Genomic DNA, 19,387 nt, shown 5'->3' with positions numbered 1-19,387 from the left:
ACTGTGTCAAACACTTTACCCTGTATTGGAACTCATCTTTAATTATGAACTTTAACTGGATAGTTTTCCAAAATGTCATGGTGTTGGAATGGTCTCTTGGTTTCTTTCCCCTTACATCTAACCTTTTAAATTCTCTGATGCTTCCTAGGAGTCCTACCAAAATATTTCAGCTCGGAATGGTCATTTGCTGAGTTCCACTTGCCAGAAGACATACAATTCATTGCAGCGTTTGGATCTCAAAATGCTGTCATTGTTGGAATGGATGGGAGGTATGAAACTGCATTGTTTGTTTAATATTTTATTTAATATCGTGAGTGTTTAGTATATTTTTTTCAGTCTCTTGGTAGTTTTCTGTTGGTGGCTTGCTTGGATTTATGAAAGAAAATCATGCTAAAAGAATCCTTCCAACTGATTCCTTTTTGTTACCTGATTTCTGGTGTTGTTTCAAACCAGAAATATATCAGATAATCTGATTGCATGCATGCAGTCAACAAAATTCATTAGGATTAATTACTTTTGATTTGCTTCTTTCTATCGGACTTTGAAGTTGCACTCTCTTACCTTGAAGAGTATTATGAACATGATAATAACGTATTTTGTATGCATAATTTAAAATAACAGACGACAGAATTAGTGCAGTGTTCCTTCTTACAATAAAAAACAAACATGAAGATAAATTACAGAAGAGAGGTATGGTGTAATGCTAAGAAAGGGACCAGGGCCTTCAAAAGGTAACACGTTAGATGTCGAGTTCTTCATCAGCAAATGACTCACTGAATTTGCTTGGATGTTAATTTGCTAGGATGCACAGTCCTGAGGCAAGTACCAAATATGTACTAAATTATTTTTGGCCTCTCTGGGCAAAGATCAACCAAATAAAAGAATAAACAGTTCCGTATTCAGCAAGTCAAGCCTAATAGGACCTAGAAGGAACTACTCACCAGAGCATCGCCGTCTATGGCATGAAAATTTTGTATCATTAGAAGTACAAAATAAAAATGAATATATTTTCTGAAAACGAGCATACCAAAATTTAGCCTCCAATATGTATCATAGGCCTATTTGCTGTTCTTGCAATGTCATACATTCCAGCATGTGAAGCTTTCTTTTTCTTCACCTGAAGCAAAAGTATAATAATCTGTACTGTACCGTATTCACTAAATATAGCATTTAGAAAGTTTGAGAGCAGATCTAATTGAACAACCAACAATGCAATATTCAACTAAACTACCGAGGCCCTTCATTTCGTCATTTTCTATAACTCTTGACAGAAAGATGATTCAAATTTAGTGCGATCTTATTGAACAGAAAGACTTCAGTCAGTTTGATTATGATCAAGTAACATTGCTTATTCAGCCAAAATAAGGAATCCATAAGATATAATGCGAAATGGGTCTTCTTCTATCATAAGATATGCATTTGTCTAAGTTCAAGCGTTTTTTTTTTTTTTCCCATGTCAAAGAAAAACAGTATACATAAACCCTACCTACTTGGGTAAATGAAAATTGACTGTTTTAATAAATCTCTTTTTTATAAGTATTCTGTTTTAATAAATCTCCAGAAGAGTATCATACATTGGGTATGTCTCAACTGTTCATAATGTTCAAGTTGCTCTACTTCAAGTCATAGCCATATGCCCAATTATTTTACTTTTTCTTTTTAATATACCTATTAGATCAAAAGCAGACAAATATCCTAGCACATCCACTATCACCGAGAACATGAGGAAAAGAAAAGGTTACGACTTGAAGTTCAGGGTCACGAGATACGAAAAAATGCATACCGCTGCCCCAATTATTTCCTTGAGCTCATGATCATCAGCACCACGGCGAAGAGGATCTCTTAAGCCAACCTATTATAACAAGTAAACTGCATTCTAGATTTGTATTGTAAATAAAATGCAAAATAATTCAGCTAAAACTTCCATCATGAGAAAAAGAAAAGGTTTGCCTAATTATTACACACTAGCACTGAGTAGCTCACTAAAACATGCAACTTCAGTAATCTATTACTTCATTAGGTGCATATAGGAAAGAAGTCCAATGTACTCCTGTATATTTAATAGGCACAGAAAAATCATAATTCACCTCTTACCTTAATCAGAAGTTAGCTCGCTGCAGAAAGTTATTCCACCCAGTTTCATTTACAATCACACAAACATATAAACCATTCACAATAGTTTAATCGTGACTATGATTATAATACACGGATTGTATATAGGAAAGTGGCGAATGGGATTGCGCATTGCTTAAAAGAGAGAAGTTCGAGCCCTTTATAATGATCCCAAGGGATTTCATTTGTAATCTTGACCAGTTCTTTTGGAATATAGGCTCATATGCGGCTTGGGCTTTTCATAGGTTGTTAAAATTAGAATCAAATACAATCCCAACTAGACATGTGAGATTTGAATTGAACTACTGATAAGGGAATAACCCGATGAGAACGTCAAGAATTTAAGTGGGGATTGTAATATCCCAGATCTTGTATAGAACAGTAGTGAATGTGATCCTACATTGTTTGGGAGGGAGAAGTTTTTAAGCGTTTAATAATGATTCCAAAGGACTTTAATTGTAATCTTGACTTGTCTTTTAGGAGTATGGGCTCAGATATGGCTTAGGTCATCCTTGTATTGTTACAAGAGTAGTGCTCTGTGTACTAACAATTTTACTTACAATAAACTTACAAAGACTTATTTTGCCAATTTTCTTTTGAAATTCAAATTTTGAATTTCAAATTTTATAATTTTCATCATATTGACACGTGGAGAAGCAAGTTTTTCTTTAAATACGATTAACATTTTTCTTGTTACAATAATAGTTTATCAGATAACAAACTCTATCAGTTTTTGCATGAAGATGCCTCAACAAGGTATGAGACCTACCTCATAATGTAGAGCTGTAAGCATTTAACTTCCAACTAAAATTAAGAACTCAAGACTTCACAAAGCTGGCTTTGGCTTTAAATCCACTCAACAAAACTATCTCAACTAAGATATATAAACCTGCTTAAACCCCCCTCCCCCCCCTTTGTATTGATAGACAGATGTTGGAGTACCGTGCACTCTCATGCATAGCCATAACAGTATTCACAGCATATCATGTCAGATAAGTTATTGCAAGAAAAGCATCAGCTTACATGAAAGCTACGTGATTAATAAAAGATAACAAAATCATATGACCTGCAAACATGAATAAGTTCTCACAACAGTTATTTCTCTTTTATCCACCTGTGATTGAATTAAACACTTCACCTCCACCTCTTTTTTTTTTTTTTTTTTTTTTTAGTACACAGAGATGCCCTTTGGTCCAAATAGCAGACAAATTAAATCCATGTCACAAATATTGGAAGTATAACAATCCAGGAGAAACGTCACCTCTGAAGGACCAAACAAGCAAACTTTGAAGTTCCCATCTGCCAAAAGTCGTAATCTATTGCATCCAGCACAAAAATGCTCAGTCATTGAGGTTATAAAAGAAATCGTACCACAATGCCCCTCTATTCTGAAATTCTTTGCTGTATCTGTTGGGTGGTCCTGAAGTCTCTTTAAGTCTGGGTACTCCTTTACCTGTTTAGTAATAATGAGGGATTTAGGGCATGTATAACTGAGAATTCAGGCTTCTTGAAGTGGGTCACCTGTCAGAATTCTACCTTACCACTCTATCCAGCATTTCAGAATAGGGTACAAGTTTCTTGACATTCCAAACATTCCCATCAAAAGGCATGAACTCAATGAATCTAATATTAATTGGCCTTTCACGTGTTAACTCTATGAAATCCAAAATCTCATCATCATTGAATCCACGCATTACAACACAATTGACCTGAATAACAAAAGTTTACTGTAAGAAACCCGGAACAAGAACTAACAGCACTAAACAGAGGAGATTTTTGTCACAAGTAATCAAGAATTTTATGGATGAAATCAATAGGCATTAGCCCATACAAACAGAATGTATACAAGAGAAACACCTCCGTAGGATCACAACCAATACAAATAAATCATGGAAATTTTTCTTGATTAAAATAAAATTATAATCATAGGAAGTATACAAGAGAATCCCAGATCAGAAGAAAAAGAGAACTACTGAAAAAATATGAAAAGCAACACGGGGTGGGGGGACTACATGTATTACTATCCATGTATAAATGGAATCGGGGACCTCTTTTCAGCTCTACAACCAAAGCTTCCCTATCTTCTTCTTCTTCTTCTTCTTCTTCTTCTTCTTCTTCTTCTTCTTCTTCTTCTTATTTTTTTTTTAAATCAGTAAAAAAGAATTAAACAAATATCATCAGCAACCGAAGCTTCCCTATCTTCAAAGGTCCATACATTCCACTCTCTCCAAGTACACCAATCTAATGTAAATATCTTTCTCCATGCACTCATTCACAAGAAAAAATAAATAAATAAATAAATAAAAGAAACCACTCTCAATAGAGCCTTCACTCTCCAAGTGTTCTTCCAAGAAAATGGAGAATCCACAGGTAGTGTTAAAACCTCATTGTTTGAATTCACTTCAAACTTACGTCTCTTGGATGGGATTCAGCTAATACTATCTACACCTCCTTGTCTTACTCTAAATTTGTACATTTTTTTAAAAAGAGAAGAAACCAAATCCACCTCCCCAAAAAGCAAGCAAAATGTTAAACATTTTAAGAACACAACAATAAAATCATTAAAAAGAATGAATGTCCAAAAAAAGGATTTCCGATGTAAAGGCATACAAGCACAAAGTTTCAAGGATGAAACGTACCTTCACAGGATTGTATCCAAGGGCTATAGCAGTATTAATTGATTCCATAACCCTTTCATGCCCTTTGCGCCGAGTCATGAATTCAAACTTTGATGGGACTAATGTATCTAAACTGATATTTAAGGCAGAAAGCCCACATTCTTTCAGTTTTGAAAGTTTTTTCGAGAGAGTAATTCCATTTGTCGTCATGGCCAACGTTTTCAGTCCCTTCAAGTTAGATAGCTGCAGACAAATTTCTTCAATATCCTTCCTAATGGTTGGCTCCCCCCCTGTCAAACGAATTTTGTCCACTCCAGAACTTACAAACAGATTTGCCAGTCGAACAATTTCATTCTGGGAGAGTAGCCGAGGACCAGGAGTGAGCTCCACACCCTCTGCTGGCATACAGTACTGACATCGCAGATTGCAACGTTCTGTCAAGGAGATCCTCAAATAAGTGTGCAGCCTCCCAAATGAATCAACTAACATATCGGAAACAGGATTATCTTTCAGAGTATCATGTGACAAGGCAGCACAGGATGTAGAATACGTCTTTGGCAAGAATCCACTGGTTAATTCTCGGCAATTGTTATATATGGGTTCAGAATATGATGCAATTTCACAATTGACCTGATCATAAAGTGAGAATATAGATAGCCATTAGCAACACTCACCCCAAGCTTAAAATACAATTATTAAGTGGAAAAAAGTAGAAATAATCAACTTAGCATTCGCAGCCCATGTTTGGGAACAAATCCAACCCTAAGTTAGAGACCAAGAAATCGATCCCTAATCAGGATGTTTAATCACATACTTTACCATCTATAATCAAGAGTCTTATTATTTGTGGCATATACAACTAGTCTAGAAATGTAATAACAAAGCAAGCTCTAGATTGATGCAGGTTGAATACTTGACTATGGAAAGCGTAAGGAGTCTTAACAAGCCATTCAATCCAATGCACATCCCATTTAAAATGCAGTGCAAAAAAATTCAAAACTAGGAACAATCATGAACCCAAGTTCCATCACGACTGGGTCAGTTAGACTGACTTATACTGGAAAGTACAAAACTCAACACAGAAGTATAATGTCACACCTGAAATTTCAGGGTTATATTTTAGGAAACTAAATTTCGTTTTAAATCTAGGGTTTCCACTTTTATAAAGTAAGTTTTGATATGGGTATCAATAAGTTCCTTTTGAATTGTTTATTCATTTTAAACTTTTTGTGTTAGAAATCAAAGGAAAACATATTATAAAGGGGGCCAGTACTAGGTTTCTTGAAGCTGTTAGGACTCTTTTGAGATAAGATTTGAGCTGTTCCAGATCTGGGGAAGTAGAAATGAGCCCCATGTACGACTCCTTAATGGATCCAAGGAAAAGAAACATATTTGCCCTATAACTAGGCCTGCTCAGTGACCCGTCCGGAGTATATTTGAATCCGAGCTGATCCAACCCAACTGAACCCGACCCGTAAAATTAGGATCAGGTCGAACCCATTCTAACCGTTGCTTATGCCTTGAGAGGCACAAGTTCCTTTGCCCACGTCAATCCAACGGTCAAGGAACCCAACTCATAAAGTAGGCTAGTAGCAATGACAATAACCTGACTCATAGAGTAGACTAGTAGCAATGATGATATGAAATGCCTCTGCAACTTCTTTGGCCCGGTTTGGATTGGTAGATGAGATGGTTTTAGATGAAAGATAAAAGTTAAATAAAATATTATTATTATTATTTTGAAATTTGAAAAAGTTGAATTGGGATTTGTAAAAGTTGAATTATTTATTATATTTTGTGTGGAAATTTGGAAAAGTTGTAATGATGAGATAAAATGAGATGAGATGAGTTGAGATGAAGTGAAACCACTTCCCAATCCAAACCATCTTCATTTCCACCGCCCCAAAACTTTTTTCTTTTCTAGATATCTTTTGCAAGAATGCAACGACTGCTACATCCTTTTCTACTGTCGTGGATCATTCTTGTACTAGATTTCGTGTTCTCTATTGATTCTTGCCATTTCTTGCATCCTCCAAGCTTCTTCTCGAACCATTTATTCATTTTCATGCTTCTTGATGGTTTCTAAGAATTCCTGCCTCAGCTTCTCTTGCTTGTTTATCAGCTCCTTTGCAAGCCTCTGAAAAAAGTACTTCAATTTCCTCTTTCTCTTGTATCTTCCTTTCATGAGCTCTTGATCCGAATTTTTTTCTTTTTTCACTCTCTCTTTCTTTTTTGGACGAGCTCACCCAGCTGAGAACATTAACACATCATAAGCATTGAACCCGCCTCCTCCAATGGGCTTCAGATTCACCATACTCGGAGGTTACCTAGTGTATCTGTGTTTTAAGCTCACATGTGGAGATGGCCCTTGATCACCACCATCCTCATCTACACCATCTCGCTATTGTACTATATATCGGTCTTTGGCTTGCTTCATAGATCCAAATCATACAGAGGGGGAACATAGTATGAATGGGCAGGGGCTAGGGTTCGCGTAGAAGTGAAAGAGAAGTTAAAATAGATAGGTTGCAAATGATGGCTCGACATTCATCAGGTCCAACAATATTGAAACCGACTCTTGATTTCAACCCAATTTTATCGGGTCGGATCCAATCATGTAGCATGGGTTGGTCGGTCCATCGGACTTGCGTGTTTCTCAGTTTGATTAAGGTCAATTGCAAAACCCGCAATCAACCCGTAAAACCCGAATAAATTCTCTTTTCAAGTCAACTTCTATACATGTTTCATTTTCTATGCCTTTGTTGTTGCTGGGATGCAATATTCATTTTAGTATTGGACTACTTAATATCTCAAAACTATTATAGTATTTGCTTTTGTTTATATGGAATTTTATTCTTTGGAAATATTAATTTTCTTATATACTATTGGTTTGGATATTGATCATAAGAAAATATCTCCAACGAAAATATATAATTTTATTCTTTGGAGATAGCATGAATCAAGTTGTAATTGTGAATTAATTATATATTCATCGTTGAATTATATATGAAATTATGTTAATTGGGTCAAAATAAATATACAGGTCAACTCAATTCATTTATATAAAACGGAATAAAAAGGTTGAAATGGGTTGTGTTCAGTTTAACCCAATGAGAGTTAATTATTAAAAGGGTTATGCAGATTGTGTCATGTCAACTGTTATTTATATGGGTCGTGTTAAGGTTTTAGGGTCTGACCCATTTAATTAAACTAGTCATATTGGGGTGATATAGTTGGAATACTCAGGACTTGAAACGGCCCACGAGCATGAATTGCAATCCCTTTGATGTAAGTCTAGAAAGTTTCTATAGCAATTCCATGTGAAGTTCTTCAAGAAAACAAATCCCTAGCCCTAGACAACTGCAGCAAACAGCAAGGAAAATCTGCCATGTTGCTGCCGGCCCTAGATAGAGAAAAGTCAACTTTTTCTATGCATACTACACTGCGATAACCCAAAGGAAAGAAGCCCCTCTCGCAGCCTGCTACAAACTTGTTTTCTTGAGGTTAGGTTTAATGTTTAATGTTTTTAAAGAAAACCCAAGGAAAGTAGCTGCAATTTTAGGATATTAAAAAACCAGCCTCAACCCCATCAAATTCAAACCTTTTACAGCAACTTCAAGTAGGGGATTATTGAAGCGCTAAAGCCCTTCGTTTGGGAGCCCTTTTACCATAGAAGTAATTCAAGGATGCGATGAGGTTATCTCTACTATGCTATGTTACCATTTATGATGTTATGACATGTCACATGACTTGTTTACCTGCATCGTAATAAGAAATATAAATGACAAGAAATAAGAAAAGCTTTAAAGAATGTTCATAAGAGATGGTACTAATGCAAGTTATGGATGGATGTGAAGCCGTATTGAAGGACACTTACGTGAAGGTGTGGTCCACCATATTTATGATATTTTAAGCGATGTCCATAGTGGCCACAGGCAGTGGGACCAGTGCACCACTCTGCATACAGGGGTTTAGGTGTTTGGCCATAAGAAAAGTGAAACACAAGTTGTTAGACATGCATGAACATAGTAGTTAGTTTACCATGCTCAATAAGTCAAATCACGTCAAACATGTTGGATGTCAAGTTTTCATGCATAGTACATGTTGTATGATTATGTTTAGAAGTATAAACGTTATTCAAGAAAAAAAACTAGATTTAAATATGTTTACTGTATGATATGTAGCTTATTGAGTATTCCAGTCTTTGATTCACTTCTGTTTGTTTTTATGTTAACTAACCCTCCAAGTGAATAGAATAAGGAAGATGAGCAGGCAGGTAAAACTTACACATCAGAACCTACTGTCCAAGAATGAGTGTTTTTACACAATAGGATTAGATTTAGATTTCCATGCTTGGATTATTTTTATTTAAAATTTTCAAGGAAAATTCTATGTTAGGTTTTATGAATTAGTTTTCAATAAGTGAGGTTGTTTTTAATTGTAGAGCTTTACTGAAAAAAACTACTACTAAAAAGTTGTTTACTATTTGGTAAACATGCCCCTAAAGCGCTTTTAAAGTTAGTTACGATGGTTTTTTAAAAAGGTAGCATTGTCCGCTAGAGCTTTCCAACAGAAACTTCAATTTTAATACTTTTTAAAAAAGTGGACTTCCAACTTTTTTAAAGTGCTTAAAACACTTTTTATAAATTTACCAAGCATACCATTTTTTCTTTAAAAGAGCTTTTAGAGTGTCAAAAGCACATTTTAAGCTTCTAAACTCCAACCTAAACAGGCACTTACTGCTCCAAAATCAACTCTTTTAACAGAGAATGAAGATCATGTGAGGTAAAAATGACTAGTATGTAATACCCAGCCTAGGCTGAGAGAGAGAGAGAGAGAGAGAGAGAGAGAGCTTTTCATTTCACTCCAAGCCTAATTCCAGAAAGTTCACCCCAAAAAAACCTGCGCTTCCAATCTCACACCTCTCCCTCTCTATATTCTCTGCCCATTTCTTACATAGCCACTCCCACGCTCAGTTTGATGGACAGTTACAATACCTGAAAGCTTCAAATGGTATGGGTAGCCATATGGTGGCGCAACCCCAGCCCAGCTCCACCCATTCCTGATGAACAAGCGGGTGAATTTCTCTCATCATACTCATTTCTAACAATGGCTCCACAGACCAAAAACATCTCAGATCAAACCTCTTCCGTCTTTCATATAGAAAATCCAACAATCAAAAAAATTGGAGATCCAAAAACCTCTGCCACTTCATATCAAATCTTCTTCGTCTCTTGGAGTTCATGGACCCATGACATGGTTGTGGGTCTCCCCACCTCCACAAACCCACGAACATGGTCATGGGTCTTTCCACCTCCACACACCCATGGTCATGGCCGTGGGTCTCTCCTTCTCAAGAGGTTCTAAGAGAGAAGAAGATAGAAGAGAGGAAGAGGAAGAGGAAGAGGTGAGAAGGAAGAGAAGAGAGTAGAAGAAGGAGATTACAAGAAGCGTGCAGCTAAAATGGGTGATTCTAGGGTTTTTTTTTTTTTTAATTTATAGTAGATATATGGGCAGGTGGGTGAAAAGCTTTCACCTGGGCCCCGCTCACCCACTCCAAATTTTAGACTAAACCTGCCTACCCCGCTAGGGAGTAAGGAGCAGGGGCCCGCTCATTGCCCAACGAGTAGGGCAGAATTTGCAAGTGGACCCCCGCTGCCCAGCCCTAATTAAGTCTCCAAAATTTTCAAGCTCCCCTTCATTTTTCCCTCCCTCACAATCGCAACTTGCCTTCACTCGAGTCAAACCTCATCTTGTGTTACCACTTTGTGTCATTTCCAAAATCTATTCTCCTCAATCTGATTTGAGTTTAAGATCATCAAGAATTCCCAAGCATGAAGGAGACAAGTTAAGTGGATTTGATTAACCTAGACTTTGCAAAACGCCCAGATAACTTTTGAGAAATGTTATTTGAAGCTTTATATTACGGTTACTTTATTTTTTATTTCATTTGCATTATGATATGATGATTGAATTTTTTTTTTGTATAACTAATAATCTTTATTGAATAGAAAGAAACTAGGCAATGCCCAAGTACACTGGAAATATAGAAAGTGAGATACCTGGTTACATTCTAGTAAACTGGAAAGAAGATTAAAACTCATGAACATTCCCACCCTTTAATACAATAGCAGAAAACCATTGGAAAAGAGAGAATACAAAAAAATTCCATATTTCCCCAACTACTCGCTCCTTGTTGTTAAAGCACCAATCATTCCTTTCCTACCATAGACACCACATTAAGTACAAAGGTATCATCCACCACACTCCTGCCAGTTGAGTGCTATTGTGGGGCCTATTCCAGCATGCTAGTAGATCCACCACACTCTTAGGCATAACCCAACTCAGCCCAGCTCTACTACGGATACCAAACCATAACTCCCCAGCCACCTCACAATGTAAAAGCAAATGATCTATCGATTCCCCACTCCTTTTATACATATAGCACCACTCCATGATAATCATACCTGGCTTTCTTAGATTATCAACCGTTAAAATCTTCCCATGTGCAGCTATCCAGGCAAAGAAAGCAACTTTAGACGGTACTAAAACCTTGCATATACTCTTCCACATAAAGAAAGTGGGCTGTTGGATTGTCAAAACCTTGTAAAAAGATTTAACAGTAAACTCTTTTCTCCCTGTGTGAGTCCACAACATACGGTCACCCCCATTGCCTCCTAACTTTGCCGAATACAAATAACTATAAAAATCTACGAGCTCTTCAAGTTCCCATTCCTGGGCGTTTCCTGTAAAAGTTCCCGTCCCATTGGCACAACAAAGTACTTCTAAAATTGGGACCTGCTTATTTTCAGCCAAGTTATAAACAATTGAAAAAATAGTGCAAAGAGGGCTCTCCCCACTCCATACGTCGAACCAAAAGCACATTCGTGCTCCATCACCCACCTCAAACTTGAGATATTTTTCAAAAGTGGTCCACCGCTTTCTTATGAATTTCCATAGACTTACTCCATAAGACCCCCTACCCTCTTTATAACACCATCCCCCCCCCACGCACAACCATACTTGTGCGACTCAATGCCTCCATTACAACAACAAAAAGGAAAGGGGAGAGCGGGTCTCCTTGTCTCAAACCCCTAGAAGTCTAAAAAAATCCACATGATCTTCCATTGACTAAAACTGAAAACCAAGCAGTCGAGACATAATGTTTAAATCCATTCACACCACCTATCCCCGAAACCACATCTTCTAAGCATGTAGAGAAGAAAGTACACATGGTCATAAGCCCTTTCCATATCTAGCTTGCAAAGGACCTCCGGGATGCCTTCTCTTAACGGCTGTCCAAACACTCATTTGCTATCAAAACTGAATCCAAAATTTGTCGGCCCCTAATGAAAGCATTTTGAGGTTTGGAAATAAGATTGTCCATCACCAAACTCATACGATTAGGTAACACCTTAGATATGATTTTACAAAATCCCACCTACCAAACTGATAGGCCGGAAGTCTTTCAATTCTTAGGCACCAACTATCTTCAGAATAAGAGCAATGAAAGTAGCGTTTAGTGACTTCTCAAACTTATGACTAGAATGAAAAGCATGAAAATCTGCATCACCTCCTCCTTCACTATATCCCAACACACTTAAAAGAAAGTTATAGAAAACCGTCCGGGCTCGGGGCGTTATCTTTGCACATACCTTTCACCACAAGATGCACCTCCTCTTCATCAAACGACCTCTCCAACCAACCTGCTACATCCGAATCCAGCTGGTCAAAAATTAAACCATCAAGTTTGGGGCGCCATTCTACTTTTTCAGCAAGGAGCTCCTCATAATACTGCACTATATGATCTTGGATTTCTTCGGGAGAATGCAACACATTTGAGCTGGAATGGAGGACTTCAATAGCATTGTTACACCTATGTGAATTAGCCACCTTGTGAAAGAATTTAGTGCATTTATCCCCCTCCTTCAACCAAAGCGCCCTTGATTTTTGCCTCCAAGATATTTCTTCCATCAACAAATCTTTCTCAATTTTGGTCACCACCTCATTCTTCCTTAACAAAGAGACCTCATTAACTTCTCCTTCCTCCAATGCATGCAACTCATCCCAAAGGATATTTTTCTGCACTTCCATATGTCTAGATACTTCTTCATTCCTTACATCGGACTTAAGGGCTTTAAGTTTACCCGCCACTATGAAGCTAGGGATACCATCAAAAGAATAACCATCCCACCAAGCGCTTACCTTCTCCACAAATCCTTTAATTTTCAGACACATATTTTCAAATTTGAAGGAACACCTACCCCCATGAATGCCACCACAATCAAGCAAAATTGGGAAGTGATCAAAGCATACACGTGGCAACCTTTTCTGACATAGATCTAGAAAGTGCATCTCCCAAGAAGAAGAGACTAGAAATCTATCCAACCGGGACCCCCCTCGACTATTGGACCAAGTATAGGCCCTCCCTATCAATGGAATATCCACAAGATTCAAGTCAAATATCAGCTCGGAAAAAGCTTCCATTGCATATGTCGACCTAGAAGCCCCCGCCCTTTCACTAGGGAACCGAACAATATTAATATCTCCACAAAAAACCCAAGGTAAATCCCATAAGGAATATAGACCCACCAATTCCTTCCACAAAAAACTTCTCTCTCTATACACATTGGGCCCATACACACCTGCTAAAGCCCACATCCACCCATCCTCAATGTTTTTAAAAGGTACAGCCATTGAAAACAACCCGATACAATTTTCAACCATCTCCACCACTCTCTTATCCCACATCACCAACACTTCCCGAAGGCCCCAATGAAGCTAAATAACACCACCCAGAAAGGAGCAACCCCACAGCTACGAATTATTATCAATACCACACAACTTAGTCTCTTGAAGGCAAACAATGTCAACCTTCCAGCTATGGAGAAGGGATCTAATGCAAAGACATTTATTCACATCATTAATCCCCCTTACATTCCAATAAAGGATTTTAGGCTTCATTAAAAGACGATGTCCTCCATCCCTTCAACCTCTCCCTCCCCACACTTCCCTCCTTGTTATCGTAGTTAATAGAGCTTTTTGGGCATTTCAACTCCTTGTCTTGTTTCATTGCTGATTTCAGGACTGTAGTTCTCCCTGCCTCTATCGCAATTAGAAGGGCCTTAAACTGATCTTCAAACCCAACACACGATATACCCACACACTCATGAAGTTTCTCTACTTCTTTTAACACCCAATCCGTTGTTAAATTGTACACTAGCTTTTGAGAGATAATACATAGCAGGATAGGGCTATCGATCTCATCAATACCCCCATCTAGCCCCCCTTCCATTTCCAGCAACCCCTCTGATAGAGGAATAGGTGCGTCTCCGGGTTCCCCAAATCCATGTCAACTCCAAGCTCCTTGCAAACTAATTGTAGATTAGACCCGTGTGAAGACTCACCATCTGTGAGAGTCCCTTCAATCAATAGCTCATCATCCCCTTCTTCCACAATGCATAGAACCATTGAAGGAGTCTCCAAAACACTAAAAGGAGAAGGCAATCCTCGAGAGGGACCAGAAAAGTGCTCATAGCTCTCGACCCAAGGCAGCCCAATGGAGGTCAAAGCCTCCATGCAAATATTTCTCCCAGCTGAAGTCGGGGACAAGCCCAAGCTATTAGCCAAAGGCCTGGAGGAGGCCATCAGCACTTTCTGTGACCCAGGCAAGCTCACCGGCTCTTTTTGTGTCGCCGGCGAGGTTCCTAAGGCCTGGGAGAAAGTGGCGACACCTATCTTAGCTGACGCCTTTTGCTTCAAGGAGTTGTGCTTCTCTGCAAGGGTATTAGGGTGCACCCTCGAGGTTGCCATGGGTGCGCCGGTGACCGTTGGTGGGTTCTGTGCCGCTGAAAAGGCGGCTAGGACAATTGCCGGGGGGAGGGATCTTTGCGGCCCAAGCTCTGGGTGTCTTGGGCTCGAGCGAGCCCCTTGGATCTTCTGAAGGGATCAGGCCTGATGGGCCTAGCGGTCTCAGGCCTAAGGCCCAAAGGCTCACAAGCCCCCCCTTGCACAGGTTGTGAGCACACAGGCCCCCTCAAGCCTTGACCTAGACCATAAACTCCCTCTCCCTTTCCCACCTCCATTAACAAGCTAAGTCCTGCATCCACTTTATTCATCAACATTGAAACTTCCTCAAATACCCTAGACAACTGTGCTCTAATAGCCCACAAAATACCTTCCACCTTCCCCAATTTCGTACACTCAACAGAGGACCTCCCACTACCCACAAGGCAATGAGGGTCACCTGCAACACCAACTTCCTTGCCCCTCGACACTGTTGCCTCCTGCCAGTGAAGTTGCTGGTGACCTCAAAACAGAGGCATAAGAGACAATCAAAGAACTACTCCTGCCATTCAAAACCTCCTCCAAGAGCAAAAAGCATCCCCTACTGTTTCTATGACGTTGGAGTATGAGAAACCCATTGCGCACCCTCAACTTTCAAAAAAACTCTTCACAACGATGCGAAGCAAGAGCTTCCTCCACCATCCATACCACCCATGGAGCTGACATCCCTTTAATGAAGAGAAACAAAACCATTCTTCTGCTCCTCGTGGTGATATGAAAACTGTTAGCAGCCACCTTCATGAAGCTGAAGGTTTTAGACTCTACCATAAAGCTCCCATCAACATCCATATTAAAACAGAAGCAAGAAAATGGAGAAAAGAAACAAAAAGAAAGAAGGGATGAAAAAGCAGGGTATCAACTCTGGAGAGAAGTGTTGGAGAAAAGATTATTTGCAAGCATGAGGGAGTGAGAAAAGAAGACTGTACGGAGAGAAAATAGAAAGAGAAAAAAAGTTCATTCTTTGTTAAGATTGATGATTGAATGTTATGAAACAGAATATGAGTATTGCACGAAAAGATAAAGATCAAGCTATTTCTATTGATTCAAAAAAGGTATTGTATAATACATGTTAGTTTGGAACCTTGTACTTATCTAATGTTATGGATGAATTGCATTAGTTAGCATGAACGCATAAATGTGCAGGAAATCCTTACATGTGACACTACAAATGCTTACATGTCCAATGAATGCTTCAATGATAACTACTATGATCTCATGAAACATAACAATTATTTTATGGACAAGGCAAGATATCATGGATTTAATGTTATGCTTGTGTCTAGTAATAAAATGAATGATTAATTAGAACTTGGGTGGTCAAAGTTGATCCCAAAGGTTTGATTGAATTAAAAAAGATTCCAAAGGTGTGATCAAGTAAGGATGATCCCCAAAGGTTTGATCATCCAATGTAAGTCAATCTCAAAGGTGTGATTGTGTGAAATAGATCCCAAAGATTGGGTTGCCTAGTTTGAGTACTAGCAATGAGATTCCCAAATATCATGCTAAGAATAGCTAGGGTTTTTAGAAGAAGATGCACAACAAGGGGTGAACCAAGCGCTTGTGCGAAGGAAAAAGCGAATCAATCATAATGGAGATGGGGAGGAGAGGCAAAAAAGAGATTTTCGAGCAACAACGGCTGAAAAGCTGTTGTGCTAGCTTATAGTTGAGGGGTATAGTAGGGGTGCCCATTTTTAGAACTTATATTTAATATAAGGAAAGCTTTTTGAAAGAGCTAAACAGTCAAGTTTCATTCAAATGAATCATTTTGGTTGACCCTTTTTACGTATGTTATAAGTGAAAAAACAGTAGGAACTAGAATGTTGTTATCATGGTATTCCTCTCCTTTAGGTAAGGGTTTATCAATAAAATTTGGGTTTTGTCCTCTTTCATTAAAAAAAAAAGAACTAGACTGAACAATGCAGTTGCAATAAATGCAAGAATATTATTTACGTTATCTTTTGCTCCTTTACTAGGTTGGGTAAGGGCCACCAGTCCTATGGGATCACATATATTTCAAATGAATTATCTTGTATATATTTTGCATGTTTAGATAAAAATAACTATGGGTCATGACATTCACTAGTTTAATCAACTCTACTAAAGTAGTTGTTTGAACTCAACACTCTAATTCTCAATTTTACATACAGCATCGAGGAAGAACAATTTGAGTAGAAGTTCTGGTTCAAGAATAGACTCGCTTGGGGTTAAAAGTCATCAGTGTTTCAATGGTGCAATTAGAAGCTTGTTGGGATGTTAGTTGTTGTTTTTAGTGTTTTATTGACCATAGTTGTAGTAGTATTTAGGAGGTTCAGTATGTAGCAAACTTGGTATTCTATTTTAGATGTATTAGATTCATACTCAGCACCATGTTTTATATATTCTGTAGTTGCCAAAAATAAAATTGAAACCTATAAAAAAAGATTCATAATCAGCATCATGGTAATTCAATGAAAATTTCTTATTTATTTTCATTATTATTGTAAGTGTAAAATGAGTAGCACGCAACTGGGATGTTAAATTGAGCAAGCTTATGTAGAAAAAGTTTCAGAATAAGCTATCACTTCAAAGTACCAGCAACTGTCAATCAATAACCCCTATAGGTTGGCTCAAGTGGTAAAGGCCTTGGGCTTAAGGGTATGCTCCCTCCAGGTCTAGGGTTCAAATATCTTTGGGTGAAACAATCTCTAGAGGCTATCGGACTAAGGGATTTTCTCATTGAATTATCTAATGTACACTTGCAGGAAACTCCTTGCCGAGGGCTTATGCACCCCCGGAATTAGTCGGGACGTTATTTCTAGACCCCAGGTGCCAATCAAAAAAAAAAAGACATACTTGGAAAACTTCACCACTTTGATACCTTGACATGTAGATACATGTATGGTTAGAACAGTTTTTGTAAGGCAGCGGAAGAAACAAATGAAATATAAGATGGTACAAGAACAGCTACAACAAGCAGAATACTATCAAAATGGGCTCGGAAGTAATGCAAGGAGAAATCAATTGCTGTAATACTGTACGTGCAGATGATGGTATATGACAACGGACTGAATATAATCACCTGGTTGCCAAAATACATCAACTAAGGGCAATAACAGTCGATTCAGTCTCAAATCTATACGGTACGAAATACCAAGAAATAGAATGAAAGATTCAAAATACAACTGGCAATACTTCTTAGCAGGAAAAGTTTTGAGAGGGAGAGAGAGAGATTACTAGATTCGAGGAACTCAGTACATGAAACCATCTAATGGAATTATTGAGATGGTACGGCTTGCCCTGCATAATTTTAGTCATTTTTAACTTCCATTTCAATCAAATTCAAATAAGTGTTTCCACCATACAAGAAATTCAATCACAAATCTCCATCTCTCGTCGCGGCAAATAAAACAAACGAAACTTACAATTCGAGCGTGCAGTTTAGAAAGCAAAGGCACGCTTCTGAACATTGCTCTCTCACCTAATCTGCACCCAAAATAATTCAAAATATTTGCATGAAGACTCATATAAAAATATATCGCCGAAATAACAAAAAATACATGAATAAAAAATGATATGGTTAAGGGAAGTGGCGAGAAATCAGAGACAGATGATTTGCTAAAAGCGAAAACCCATACAGAAAAATAGTTGAATATTTGTGAGGAATAACAAATTTGGGAATCGGAGAAAGGGAACGTATTCCGATAGGTGATAGCCAAGAATAATAATTAGAGTGGAAACAAATATTATAGAGAGAGAGAGAGAGAGAGAGAGAGAGAGAGAGAGAGAGAGATAACCGTGTATGGTGATTGCACCGCTGGACCCAGGGTGGGTGGCGAGCTGCTGCGGAGCGGCCGCAGGCTGACTTTTGTGTGTGGCTAGAAAGGGTTTGAAGGTTGCAAAGTAAAATGAAGAGAAGCGAAGCGGGTATCTTGGAAAGAACGAAACTGGGAAGCATAAGTCCAAAATAACTGCCGCATGCTCCAATGTTATTATTATTATTATTTTATTTCTTTTACCTTCGACAAGTAGACTTCGTTACAAACTTTAGAAATATTTGAAACAGTTCTTCTTGGTGCAGGGAATTAAAGGTGCAGTTTAACATAAGTAAATAATAACCAACTTTTAAAATATTAGGAACAGTTCTTCTTGGTGCAGGGAATTAAAGGTGCAGTTTAACATATGTAAATAAATTAGAAAGGTAGATTTTTCTCATTATGAAATTCTAATAGACATTGAGGGATCATATTCGGGAATATGCTACCTAACATGATGTTGGTTGCTTCTTATTGTACAATGGAATGCACGAATCAATTTTGAGAACAATGTAATTTTGCTATTGTTCATTCCTCAAAGCTTTGCAAAATAAACTATCATAAATGATGTCTTTAATTATCCAATCAGTATTCTGGTGCGGCTATTGCAAAGCTGTTGTGACTTTTTGTGAGCCTCCTTCTATAATAATCTTTTTTTAGTTGTCTTGAATGTACTTCTTGGATTATAGCTAGTTTAGTTGAAAATTCTATTATTACAAACTGAAATGAGCCATTGTGTGCCTTACAAACAGCTGCTGAGGTGTTGCCACTTGATCTTACTGCCATGTCAAATGTGATTGAGAAATGCTTTTGTAATGGGAGGGACCTTTTAGGGAGGTTGATCAATGTTTTAAGGACCTTGTGTCACAAATTGGTTAACGGGAAGTGGTTTTGGACTCATGGATGCTCCTATTTCTACAATACCACAAAGTGTCTATTGCAATAGTTGCATATAGTTGGAATTTGTGAGAATCTTCCAGTGTGATATGTAATCTATTTATAGGATCTAGAATTGACAAT

The 19,387-nt window shown here is 38.0% G+C and overlaps 1 protein-coding gene across 4 annotated transcripts; it reads right to left on the bottom strand.

Moving 5' to 3' along the window:
* Positions 1-500: 500 nt before the first annotated feature.
* On the bottom strand, positions 501-18,525 carry LOC122296602 (GTP 3',8-cyclase, mitochondrial). Of its 4 annotated transcripts, none has more exons than XM_043106410.1 (10): positions 18,350-18,434; positions 17,978-18,038; positions 17,790-17,852; positions 8,608-8,687; positions 4,752-5,360; positions 3,654-3,821; positions 3,374-3,565; positions 1,784-1,852; positions 1,028-1,117; positions 501-813 (listed from the first exon to the last, which is right to left on the bottom strand). In XM_043106410.1, exons 3-9 carry the CDS (start codon positions 17,818-17,820, stop codon positions 1,034-1,036), a joined length of 1,233 nt encoding a protein of 410 aa, XP_042962344.1. In that variant the 5' UTR covers positions 17,821-17,852; positions 17,978-18,038; positions 18,350-18,434; the 3' UTR covers positions 501-813; positions 1,028-1,033. The 4 variants fall into 4 exon arrangements, with proteins under 4 accessions (XP_042962344.1, XP_042962348.1, XP_042962340.1 ...); XM_043106414.1 differs by lacking the exon at positions 18,350-18,434 and adding an exon at positions 18,191-18,272; XM_043106406.1 differs by lacking the exon at positions 8,608-8,687 and having other exon boundaries at positions 18,350-18,525.
* Between the last annotated feature and the right edge of the window lie 862 nt (positions 18,526-19,387).

This window comes from Carya illinoinensis, chromosome 2 (genome assembly GCF_018687715.1).
Source record: "Carya illinoinensis cultivar Pawnee chromosome 2, C.illinoinensisPawnee_v1, whole genome shotgun sequence".
Classification (NCBI taxonomy): Eukaryota; Viridiplantae; Streptophyta; class Magnoliopsida; order Fagales; family Juglandaceae; genus Carya; species Carya illinoinensis.
Note: the sequence above shows the minus strand (reverse complement) of the source record. Positions and strands in the feature narration are given on the sequence as shown.